Below are 13,769 nucleotides of genomic sequence, written 5' to 3'. Positions count from 1 at the left end.
TAGCACAACTTCCTTCCCTTCACAGCGGTGCACTGACAGTTCTCCCTAAAACTCAAACTTAACGTCAGAATCAGCACGATCGGTGATTGTTGTAAAATGCGGTCTAGCTACTGTTGCTAAATTGCGGGACGCGTTAAATAATAAAAAGAGTGCAAGAGAAACCGTTCCCAAGGCGGCGCGCGCTCCGAAACAGACCGCAACAAGACAAGCAAAGTATAGGCTACTTTGGGTTTCATGTGCGCGTCTAAACGATCAACTATACACAAAAATATGTCAAAACGACCGGCTTAATTTAAACTTAAACACAGTTTATTTCTTAAATGGACGTAGTTATGGAAATAGTTGGGAGAAAATATGGTGCATCAGGAGCCTATTAGACTCGGCTCAATCGTCAGCATGTTTATTAGACTGCTTCCCCTTTAAGACCATTACTGTGAATCAAACAACAAAAGGTAAAGAGAAAATCACTTACAGCTCTTGAATGAATAACTTCTGCATTAATAAGCATTAATCTATCTATGATAAACTATGCAGTGTTATTTTACAATTGATTACTTCATTAGATTTCTTTTTAGACCACACCTGAACAGTAATGTTAGTAGACCTTCCTGAAATTAAATCATTGCCTATATAACGTTTATCTTTGTTTAATATATATATATATATATATATATATATATATATATATATATATATATAACAAAAAGAAACGTTAAGAATACCGTTAAAGTACCGGATCGATAAGCAGTATCGGTAAGAGTAGTAATACCATTAAAACCTTAACGATACATCCCTAGTTATTCCTGTGCTTCTCTTGGATGCTCTGAATATTGGATTACGTGTCTGGATTGCCCCTTAATTAAAGCTGCATTTGGATCTCAACCTTCGTGTCTCGGAGCAGTTCGTAACACCTGCTTTGTTTATTTAATATATTTGTTATACATTATTTGTACAATATGATTTACATTATACATTTTTAATTTAAGTGTACAAGTGCAGATTGGTCAAGTGTTCAATAAATGTATTTGTTGAGAAATTTTGTCTATCTTAAGTAATTATTACGTGTTACATTCATACTTTCAAATAAAAGGTTAAAAACCAAGCACATATCGCCCAAAATAAATCGGCTGCATTAATCGGCTGACCCGGATTTCAAAAGATCGGCATCGGCCTGAAAAAACCCATATCGGTCGACCTCTAGTTCTGAGTACTCAAGTACAAGGGCCCATCCCTAATAATTAGTTGTTTCATGGTAGAAAGAATATCACCAGTACATTAACCATGACTTTTGTGTGTGTTTGTTACCTGAAAGTTCAGGGAGCACCTGGGCCATACTGAGGGCCACAAAGGCCACTTGCAGCAGGAGCAGAGGACAGACACCCATACTGCCCTGAAACAACACACACACACACACACACACACACACACGATAATAAATTAGCAAAATTGTATTAATTCTCACGTCAACAGTTGCACATACACTGTAATGGGGATCTATTTTTGCAAGTGACGTGGTTGTCAAGGATCAAATAAACCTAAAGTTTGAGAAAGGCTGTTCAGTTGGAGGTAGGGTTAGGGGTCACTCACTTACCTGCAGAAACGAAACCCACATCACTCACTCATTCGCACAACGATCTCCTGTAGACAGAGATGGAAAAATAGAGAAACTACAATTAAAACTCAGTGAGAAGAGTTGTAAACCTTCATATCTATAATTACTTATTTTTCATAAAATGTTTTTAATAAATTCCAGTCTATCCAGCGTTTATATTGTTAACGGAAATTAAATACTAAGGCCACGTCCACACAAATATGTTTTCGCATGAAAACGCATTGATTTCGCCATGTTTGCCTACTTTGAAAAACATTGGGGCTAGGAAATGAAAATCAGGGTTTTCAACAAATGTATTACGGACAACTGATGAGTGTATTTTTATTTTTTTTGACGTCTGTCAGGCCATTTTTTACTTGTTTACAGATGTAAACATGCACTAGACAAGGACTGCTCATTATGTCAGTCGCAAGAGAACCACTGGTTGATCTCGATAACAGGTAAAAATGGAAAGAATAGAGAGAAAAAAACACAACTAACAAAATTATTAAAGATTGGCTTTTTATTTCTTCGCTTCTGTAGCCGCACACCATGTGACTGACAGACGGCTTTATGTGTGTGCTTTACATGCTCGTGTGTTCCGAGAGCACTCGTGGTAATGCGGAAACACACCATAGGTCAAATACACTTAACAATTCAGCCACAAATGGCCATCTTGGTGAGGTATTAATGTAAATACAGTCAGTAATGTCTAAAGTGAAGGTAAACAGTGAGACAAAGAAGCAGATTGCTATCAAAATGTCAGACTTTAGAAGTTTAAATGTAACATAATACGTGCCGCTGATAAATATATCGTTAATATTAATCAAACAACAACAAGAAAACTAACCACTCTTTGCTCTTGTTTGGGTAAGTTTAGTAGCTTTAAAAAGTATAAATGGAGTATAATCAAACACTGAAGACCAGTAGTTAGTAGTTTTATGTTACATTTAATTTAATTCTGAATGTTTACTTAAATGCTTGACAGGCTACTGCTGTTAACTTTTTGAAAGCTTTTAAAATTTCTTAACATTTGTGTCTTTGTTCTTATTTGATTATAGACTGCTGACTAGAATAATAACTTGAAACAAAGTATTATTATTTATTGTGGTATCAAAATATGTATAGGTAATCATCAAATTTCACTACCAACTGTGTTTATATTGTGTGGTAGATCTTGCTATAGTAACATTATAAAACAGTAGATCTTATTCCATAGAAGGGTGAGAACCCCTAAACTTGACAGTAGGGATGTTGGCAAGTTAACCATGCGCATGTATTGGGATATCAGAATCATAATTTGGTTATTTTACACATGCAATAGAGGTCTTCAGCCCAACCTTAGGGGACCGGTTTGGCTCAGTTTTTAAGAATAGGGTGCCGGAGGGACGTATTTGACCATCGCACCGCATCTCCCTTTTTACAGGAGCACCGCATTTTTTTAGACATCGATGTGAAGTTAAAAACAACTGTTAAAGCTACTGTTAAAAATGTGTCTTGTGACTCTTGTTCTAGTCAGTGCTCGGTGTCTTGCTTTTTAAAATCACAAAAACTTGTTCGGTCTTAAGGGTACTTCTGTGTGGACATGGCCTATATGAAAACATTTTGGATAACAGAAACTAAATGAAAAAAAAAAAATGAAGAAAAACCAATGTGGTAAGTCAGTTAAGTCATGAACACAAACACTTTATTTTCTTTTAAGAAACACTATGGAAAAATAAAAAAACATTCCAGTGACACATACTATATGTGTCTTACAAATCTGGAAAAGCTTGTATCCAACTTCCTGTTTCACAACCATTCTCATGATCCAGCTATATACAGCACACATGACCATGTATCATCCTAGATAACAGCAACAGATACTAGACAGACAACAGTCTTTATAGGGCTGTCACGATTATGAAATTTGGCTTTGAAAGATTAATCGTCAAATAAATGATTGCAATTACTTGTCTGTTTTTAGGGCTATGACGTTTAATTTTCTGTTTTAGGGTCTATACTTTCTTCTAGCACTTATTTCTCATGAAAAACAAAAACAAAAAATCAGATTTAGTTTCATCTTTTTATCACAAATATAGAGCAAGCATAAATCTCATCCTTTTCACTGCGTGTCATTAACACTGCGTGTGTGAACCCACTATGACCAGGAACATTTGCCATTACACATTTTTTTAAAGTGAAGTCAGAGCACTTTGCATTCACTATCAAAGTTTATATTTGTTTATTTACATTTCACGTAAGTTTGCCGTGAGCCGTTGCTGAAGGTGAGCGCATCAGAGCACTTGAGAAACGCTTTGTGCATTCTTGCGGACAGGAGCTGCTCTAGTTGACATTTGTGGTGCGGTTCATTGATGTTCGGAGTTTAACTGAACGAAACAGAACTGAAAACTGAAAACATGGCATTTATACTGTATATTTGCTTAAAATTCCCTTATTCGTGCAATATAATGTGATTGGAATTTGAAGCACACAATAATCACTGTTATCTCAAATAACTGCAATCAGACGATTATTTGATAATCACAACAGGCCTAAATCTTTATTCATCCATCAGATTGCTTGCAGATTTGGTCCATGGATTCAATTAGGGATTTTCATATGGTTCGATGTGGGAAGTGCAAAATATAAATCACACCATCTTTAGTCCAGTGCCAGGCTGAGTGTCAACCTATACTGTAATCTCAGTGTTGCCTCACTGACTAAACTGTGATAATCCCAGTCCCAATCTGAAGGGTATAACCCTGAAATAATCCAGCCTGTCTGACACTCATCAAGCATGAGTATCCATGATCCTGCTGCTCTACGGGAGGGGCAAATCAGCTTCCACAGGCCTCTTAACAGTAATCCACCCACAGCTGCGAGAGAGCTTTTACCGGATCAAGAGTCAGTTTGAGCTGCTCCCACAAGAATTCCAATAATTACACCACATTTAAATAACTTTGTAAATTGATAAATTACAATGATTTAGCATAAAGGTTTCCTTATTAAAAAATATATTTTTAAATAAATAAATAATACATCATCATTTACCCATATGCTTCTTTTCTTTCATAGAACACAAATTAGAAATGTAGCATAATGTTTCAAGCCTCGGTCCCCATTCACTTTCCTTGTATGGAAAGATGCAATTTAAAGTGAAATGGAGATTGAGACTATATATTGCCTAACATCTCTAGTGTGTTCCACAGAATAAAGAAAGTCACACAGGGTTGGAACAACATGAGGGTGAGCAAAATAAGGGCAGGATTTGCATTTTTCGGTGACTATCCCTTTAAGTAACTGTTTGTCAACTAAACATCTCTGAACAAGCAGCGCACTATAGGACATTTCAATACATTAGCATAATTGAAGGGGATGTTTTGGGCATTACAAACTCTTCAATTAACCACACTGGGATCTTGCACCTTTCTCTCATTCGGTTTTCCCACATCAATACACCCATTTCTGTTGAGGTTCCTGCAATTACAACCTTGTTTTCCAGAGCACAAACCATGCCAACCAACTTAACATGTAGGTAATGCCAAACTTTGGGGTTTGATGCTTACCACCTTATTTTTCCAACTCATTACTGGTGCTTTCTAAGGCTAGTATTTTTTCTATTACTACTGATCATGCTTTGGAGTCTGAACTAACCCCTAACCCTAAATATGAAACCCTGGTAGGTACTCATCAAGCACCATTTGTGCTACAGAGTGAATGATCCCTCAAAACATGTAGCTTGTTGAAGAGAGGTGTGCTATTACTTTTCCTAGTGATCAGATTTTTTCCGTCTAGCCACCAACAAAATCTAGAACACGCAAAGATAACATTAGCAATATGCTAAAACACTTAGTAGCTGCATAGCAACGTCCTGGCAACCACCCACAACACCATTTTCAGAATATATTAAAAAAAAACTAGTTCCCTTTAACACATACTCAGTCTTTGTTTGTTGTAGCATTTAATTTCAGTTTGTCATGCTGCCATAGCTCATTTGAAGCTATGAATGACTTCATGTAAAACTGTGCAGCTTCAGCATTAATCCTGATGGAAAGTTGCAGTAAGGTAATGCAAACAGCAGACCATTTCCATACAATGAAGTTACAAGCACAGTCACATCCATCTTTGACAATTTAATCAAATCAGCCTAGCCAACGTGTCCACAGGCCTGCTATTCTTTTGCCAAAAACACAAATATTCTGGAAGCTTGTTGTCAAACATAATTTGTTTAAAAGCTGAGCATGCACATGGGTGAGCATTCTACAGGTGGAGGACAATTTGACATATTGGCTGTGGTCACAGAAAATCCCTAAGTTTGGAATAGGGCTATATTTGTGATGAATTTGCTAGTGAACTTAAATTAGGCAACTTTGTGAATATCACAATGATTTTTTGTTTGGCCATTTGGTTTCTAAAAATTTTAGTCAGAATGGTGATCTCTTGTAAATCATGAGCATGAGAGCGGTATGACAAATGGCCAAAAAAAAAACAAAAAGGATATTGAATATCACAAAAGTTCTACAAAATATCCCAGCCCTAGTTGTGAGGGACAGATGGTCTTGTCTTTCCTGTCTCAGTCTATACATTATTCGTCAGTCTATCAGTTCCCATCTCCTTTTCTAGAGTTGGCAGAAAAGTCGTAAACCTGAGGGAGCACATTGCTTCCTTCCTTCCTTCCTTTGCTGTCTGCCTGATTGCCAGCCAGATCCATTATTTGGCCCGAGAGCACCACACCCTCACCTAACAGATCATGGAAAGCAAAACAGTCTTTCTGAAATGTGCCAGGCTATTCATTACATAATTTTATTTTTGTTGAATCGATTAAATATGCATATCCATCCAGTTTTTCTTTTTAGGAATGATGAGTCAGCCCAAGTCATTATCTTAAAAGCACTATAACGAGTAACAGAGGAAATGACGCATCTCTAATATATGGCACACATAATAGGGGTTTTCCTTTGAGATATGACAACATGCATTTTTTAGTGAGCAAATGGCCTATCTCAAATTCCGTACTGTTCAAGAGCACTAGAGGCTTGTTCCTAAAGGAAAGCTAGCAACAGTTCTCCAGACTAACCAAAACAGTAACTTGGGCGTGTCCAGAATAGCCGCATCTTATGAGGAGAATTAAATCTCAAATGCATTAGATTGCACCTCAGCGAAGCAAAAGACGCCTTTCTTAACATAAAAATGTACTACTGCAGAAGTTGCATGTTGATATCTTGCACAAATAGTTCTTGATAAAGCAGTCTCAGCTAAATTTTGTTATTTCTTGGCCTTCACAGTTTTTGTTGAAATAAACATGCTGTAAATTCTACAGGTTATAACTGAGATTGCTACATGTTTAAATTGTGATATTTAATATTACTTTAATGGTATGTAATTAGTGCTGACGATTTAACGTGTTGATTCAGTGTGATTAATTTATTAAAAATTATAATTTTATTAAAAAAATTAAGGCAATTAAATCGCAATGCCCCGGACCGTAATAAGGAAGATTCCTGAGAAATGCAAGCTTGTAGTACCACCTGTTTACTCCAGAGGGCAGTAAGTGAAACTTCAGCTGAATGGCAACGCGCAGTTTACACAGTGAAGAAAACAACACTTCAACAGGCACCACAACACAAACATGCGTTATGTTCTTGCGTTCAAAACACTTGGAGCGCAAATTCGAACTAAGGGATCTTAATATGTGTTCTAGTTTAAATATATTAAACTATATTTAACTTGACACAGTGACCTAAAATGTTTATGTTTGAAATGCTACACAAGCATGTCTGACGCAGGTGTACATTGACAGGTCCTTAAACAAGCCCTCATAATAAATCTCAAACTGATTGACAAATAAACTTGTGAAATGGATTGCTGTGAACTGTATGCCGATGATTGGCTTATGTTCAGTAATATGGTAGTAAACAATATATTGTATTCTAAAGCCACTTTTTGTGTTGTATATCAATGATTAACTGTTCTGCCACAAGAATGTAATACATTTTAATTATCTGAATATTTTTTATTATATACATACACAATACTAATCTAATAATAATAATAATAATGAGTATCAATAATGTCCTTCTACATTATTAAAATGTGCATGTCAAATCTACCGACTTATAAAAAACAAAGCAGATGTACTGTATCATTCTCCTACATTATTTAAACTATTGAGCATTACTTTTATCAGAAAAGAGAACAATAATAGTATAATAACAATAATTTTGAATTTCAATGATGCCCCTTCGTCATAGTAGGCCTAAAGTGCATTTCACATGAGTTTAGGCGTCAAAGCTCCGCTAAACACCAGCGTCAAACGGCGCTTTGTCCTCCAAATTAGGCTGACGAATTGGGAAATTATGAGACGTTTCAAAATTTCAACAATTTTAAAATATTTAATGTAGCCTTGTACCCTCAAAGACACAATTTGTGAGGCAAAACGTGTATGAAAAGCACTTTGGTTTGAAGTTGGAGCCGAGGTTGTGCCGACGCGTTACTTCATAGACTAAAATGTATTAGGCAGCAAGTCATGTGAGCTCCCCTCAACGTGTAGAAACATCAGTCACTTTAACACATTAATAGCTCTTCCGTCCTTTTCTCTCCATGATGAACAAGGTAGACTCACATGCCGATGCCGATGCCGATGCTGAAGCAAACGAACAACATGCCCCCTCTCATTCCGTCAGTCGGTCGGTACAAGCACCATGTCATTCAGTTTGTTTATGAATGAGAAGTTTCACGAAAGCCGCTTCTTACTTTGCATGCGCCGCTGAAGCAAGGCACGCGATTGGTCGTAGCTGTAACCAATCAAAAGATCTGCCTCGGCTGCACCACGATTGGCTGCTGCTGTAATCAATCATGAGGCTGTAGCGGCCTTAACCGTTGTTGTTTTTTCACAATGCGCAGCCGCCAGCAGTGAAAAAAACGATACAAATTTGCTTATTTGACTCCTATTCCGAGTCAGATCGGTACCATGTTTTTGTGCTTGTAACAGAAACCTTGCTAGCGACACAGTCAAATGGTTATTTTTATATTTTCCATGACATTTATGTATTTTTCTAATTTTCCATGACTGGAAAACTGCATTGCAAAATTCCAGTTTTGTAGGACGCATGGGAACCCTGGTCATGTTCGTTACTGTCTAACTCCAAAAATGACATAAAAGAACCATAAAAACCCAATTAAAGTAGTTAATCTGACTCATGCATTTTATTCAAAGCCACGTGGAGACGTGCGATAGCTCTGTGAATCACAAAAGGCTGTGTTTAATAAGTAAATATATAGTATACTATGCGCAGCACCAGCGCATTAGTGAATAGTGCTGCTCAGTTGACAAACTCACGCACATTCTGGTGATGCACTCGCAGCTATTTTTAGCCCTCCGCAATATTTGAGCGCCACTCAAGAACAGCATCTCAGATGTAGATGCTCAATATTTCGGTTCACAAACAATACGCATTTAGAATGGCACCGGAGGTGAATGTTACCAGAATTTGAAATAAGTGAATTAAACTACTGTGAACTTGCCTACAAACAGACACATACAGGACTTCCTGCAGAGTTTATAATGTCAAAATAAAAGCATGCACGATATAAATATATTACTGGTGTATTTAAAATTAAGTTCCCATAGGTTCCTAGCCAGTCTAGGGTAATTCTTTCCCCAAAAAGTGTATATATAAAAATATAATAAAAAGACATATAAACTTGTTAAAAACCTAAAAATATTTATTTAGGAACATTTTTTTATTATTATTTAGGAACATTTTAAATTATTATTAGGATTTTTTTTTTTTTTTTAGTCAAGTCCAGTGAATTAGGCCACTGCTTCGTGGTACTTGATGAAGCAGTTGCGGTCAGCATTGAGGCAAAGGTGGACCTTGCAGACCCTGCAGACCACGTTTGATCTCAAGATGTTCCCCTTCCTGCTGCAGTACTTGCAGGTCTGGCGGTAAACATAACTATCTGGGGTGTGGCTGCGGTGTCCCCGGACAGGCGTGGGGATGTCAGTAGAGGTGCTGAGGCTGCCTGGAGATGCTGAGCTCCTTCGGGGATGAGATGTGACTGGCCTCTGGCTTCCCTGAACACCTGGATCCAATTTTTTTTTTAAGACAGGCCATCCAGAAGGCCAAGAGCCTTGCAGTCACGCCTGTAGAAAACCCAGGCATTTGTGAGGCTGACATCAACAGAGTAAGCAAACATGTACCATCTCTTTGATTTCATGGGGGTGCGGTAGAGGTGGACCAGCATGTCACTCTTGTCAATGCCCCCCATGTTGGCATTGTAGCGCTTGATGACAGCAGGGCAGCTCACTTGTTCCTTCCTCTTGTTGTCACTGCAGTACCGGTAGACTGAGGACATGGGCTCCGCCCCCATGTCTGTTGACAGCAGAGTGACAATCCTGTTGTCCTTCCACCTGAGGGCCAGGATCCCATTGTCACTGGTGACTTAGTCATACATACCACGAGGGACAGCCTTATTCTCCATCTCCTTGATGATCTTGAGTGCCTATTCTGTTGTCCCTGGCTGTCCCTGTGTACCAGCAGTTCTTGTCCTTGAGGTACCGCACTATCTCCAGGCTGGTGAAGAAGTTGTCCGCAACGATGGATGTTTTGGTGGAGGATGTTTGGTGCTGGCTAGGATGGAGACTATCTGGCTGGTGACACCCATGGCTGTTTGTTCAGGCCTACCGTGGGCCTCCAGCGTAGTCTTCCCTTGATACAGCACCATGTCATGGATGAATCCATCCTCAGAAGCCCTGGCAAACAACTTGAATCCTTGAAGCCTCAGGTTGCCAGCTGTCTTGCCTTTGTAGGCAACCATGACCTCATCCACAGACTGCTTGGGGGTCTGTGGCTCACTCCTGAAGGCATTATTCAGGTGACTGAACAGTGGCCGGACCTTGAAGAATCTGTCGATGGTGCCAGGGATCTGGGTGTTGTCGTTGAAGCGGACAACCTCTTCATCAGCCTGAACCTCTTCGATGACATGAGGTTTGCGACTTGAGGGACCCTGGTCTCCATTGCCCAGTAGTCTTCAACGGCAGGTAGCTCAGCAATCCCCATGTAGATCAGGATAGTCACAAAGTTCATCATCTTGTCTTCAGTGGTGGTGAAGGTGGTGTTGACGTTCTTCTGGGTTGCATACAAGTTGGTCTGGTACGTTATGACTTGGGGGCCATAGTACCTGCTGAAGTACTGAAATGGAGTCTCAATGAAGTCAGGGGGACAGTGCTGGTACTCAGGCAGTGCAGGCTTGTCCAGGTCAGCCTTCCTCCAGGTGGTTAGCCTGGCTGCTGGCTTCCCCTTCTTAGTTGGCCCCATTGCTTGTGGTGCTGGCACTCCATCGTCGTCGTCGTCGTCATAGTCATCCTCGTCATCTTCAAGCACCTCCACTGCAGGCTGCAGCCACTTCCTCTTGGCAGAGGGGTCCATATCACTCGGGCCTGGAGTGTCCAGGTTGTGGGTGGGTGGGAGGAATTCAGGGTCTCCCACATTATCATCTTCCTCCTCAGAGCCCTCATAATCACTGATGCTGGGGTGGGCTGGCACAACAGTCTCCCTCATGCCATAAAAGAGCCGAGTAGACAGCTGCAGAGAGTACATTTTTGAGTCAATATCAAGCCCATTTTGAGTTATTTGTGAAGTAACAGTGAATTGCAGATCGACTGAAATATAAAAAAGAAGAAAAAAAAAACATAATACAGTACGTATTATGCTTTTTTTTTCTTCTTATTTATTTTAGCAGTAATAAGTCTCACAGTAAAAATAAACACCAATACATGGCATTTAACTATAATAAAAACTGTTTCAAGGTCATAAAACTGACATATAAATTGTAAATATATAATAAGAAGTGCAAAATAGCATAATAAGTACTGGTGGTACCACTTATTATAGCAGTAATAAGGCTCGCAGTAACAAAAAACACCTATATATGCCATTTAACTATAATAAAAACTGTTTCAAGGTCATAAAACTGACCAAAAGCATAATTCAATATCTATGGCTATAAAATGTCTATAAATGTGTTATGTTTCCCACTGGATCACTGTATAATGTTATTTAAACCTGTGGCAACATCCAATGCACTAGTAAATACTATTTTCCTACGTTATAATGCATTATTTGTAGAAAAAATACCCTAATATGGCTTTCTATATGCATAGCACGTATGTCTAAAAATGGACTTGGTATCACTTGCGCTAATCTTACGTGAACAGGGTGTATGATCAAATATGGTCTCACCATTTTTCATGCCACAAATGTCACTACTTTCTAGAAATCCTATGCAAACAACACCTATCTCAACATATTGCACAACTATTCAAGCATAGAATGTGTGAGTTTCATCAACTTACCATTTTTTGTTTCAAAGTTTTTAGCGTTGATGTGGGAGTAGGTAGTAACGCCTGATATCCTGATCTACGTGGGGATTGCTGAGCTACCTGCCGTTGAAGACTACTGGGCAATGGAGACCAGGGTCCCTCAAGTCGCAAACCTCATGTCATCGAAGAGGTTCAGGCTGATGAAGAGGTTGTCCGCTTCAACGACAACACCCAGATCCCTGGCACCATCGACCGATTCTTCAAGGTCCGGCCACTGTTCAGTCACCTGAATAATGCCTTTAGGAGTGAGCCACAGACCCCCAAGCAGTCTGTGGATGAGGTCATGGTTGCCTACAAAGGCAAGACAGCTGGCACTTTCCAAAATCCAGAACGACACTGAAGTTTGAAATGCTCCAGGCAACTTCTGATTGGTCAGATGCCATGGTGCGACTATCAGTGATGTAGCCTGATCTTCGCTGATTGGCTAGGAGAAATCCATGTGCTCATACGACAACACAAACAGGCATGGGGATGTCAGTTTGAATGTTCGATTAAGTTACCAATATAGTTCCTCGTCCGATAAAGGTTGAAAAAAAAAGGCAAAAATAAAACACTGGTTTCTTTTCTACTGAAGACTTTAATTACTATTAATTTTGCTGCTCCATTATCCAGTATACTAGTTAATAATAAAGTGTTTCTTAATAAGCTATACATTTATATTGAAATAATGTGTAGTTAAAGGTTTTTGTTTCTTTACATATTAAAGAGTACACCCAATTAGTTCCACACAATAATGTAAAGATATTCTAAACTGATTATGCAAAAAAACAACAACACTGGTATCGGATTGGGATCGGTATCGGCCGATACTGAGATTTCCGATATTGGAATAGGAAGAGAAAATGTGGTATCGGTGCATCCCTAATTTACTTGTTTTTTATATTTGTATAATTCTCTCATACTTTGATCTAGATCACCTGAAGCTGTTTGGAAAGTTTGGAGTGTTTCTGAGTTGCTGTCTCTCCTCAATCAGGCACAAGCTGAAGTGCTCCTCTCACGCCATCATTAGAGTTTCTTATGATCTCATGTTACGTTAAAAAAGATCAAACGACTTTTCAACAACGAACATTTAGGTACACAATTTTTTGTTGTTGATGTTGTCGTTAACGTCGACTGATCGTTTCGGCCTTAATATAAATATTAACAAATTATTTTAAAATAATGCAACCTACCTGTGTTTCTTAAGTAAACATTGCTTCAAGTATTTAAAGTAATTATTGAAGAGCCATTAATAAAACTGAAATATAGTAAACAGTGCTTTAGGTTTTCACTAATAGCAACAATTAACCATTTAAAAAAATGTAATCTAAAAACATTAGAAAAGAAATCTAATGCAAAATAAAACTACTTAAACGATTGAAAATCTTTACTGTGTGTGTTTATTATATATAACATTAATACTGATTCAATGCAGCTGGAGTTTGACTGAGAGTCAGAATTGTCAATGAAATGCATTTGACTTAAAGATTCTAAAGTTACTCAGCCAAGAACAGTTAGTGCTTTTTGCTTTTTATTGTCAATATTTCTGTTTGATAAATATTAATAATAAGACTATAACACACAGCAGCAGACATCACACAGATATTATATTTTGAGATACAAGATTTATTTCCTGTCTGCTTAAGCCCAAAGTATTCTTTGGTTCTGACGCGAATGCTTGGCGTAACAAAGTTGCACTTGTTTAGAAATTCATTACATTTACACATTCCTTATAAATAACTGGAATGAGGCAGAACATTCTCAGTTTGCCTCAAATAAATAAGTATTTGAGGAAAACCTATCTGACTTTTAACAACTATTACTTTTACATAA

The 13,769-nt window shown here is 38.3% G+C and overlaps 1 protein-coding gene across 2 annotated transcripts in view; it reads right to left on the bottom strand.

Moving 5' to 3' along the window:
- Positions 1-13,769, bottom strand: part of LOC127625134 (receptor-type tyrosine-protein phosphatase alpha-like) — a 45,438-nt gene that overhangs the window by 22,062 nt on the left and 9,607 nt on the right. For both annotated transcript variants that reach the window (XM_052100221.1, XM_052100223.1), the window contains exons 2-3: positions 1,592-1,638; positions 1,306-1,390 (exon numbers count right to left, since the gene is read on the bottom strand). In XM_052100221.1, the coding sequence (XP_051956181.1) occupies positions 1,306-1,390; positions 1,592-1,612 (106 nt within the window). In that variant the 5' untranslated portion in view covers positions 1,613-1,638. The remainder of the gene's footprint in view (positions 1-1,305; positions 1,391-1,591; positions 1,639-13,769) is intronic.

The sequence above is a fragment of the Xyrauchen texanus genome, chromosome 31, assembly GCF_025860055.1.
Source record: "Xyrauchen texanus isolate HMW12.3.18 chromosome 31, RBS_HiC_50CHRs, whole genome shotgun sequence".
Classification (NCBI taxonomy): Eukaryota; Metazoa; Chordata; class Actinopteri; order Cypriniformes; family Catostomidae; genus Xyrauchen; species Xyrauchen texanus.
Note: the sequence above shows the minus strand (reverse complement) of the source record. Positions and strands in the feature narration are given on the sequence as shown.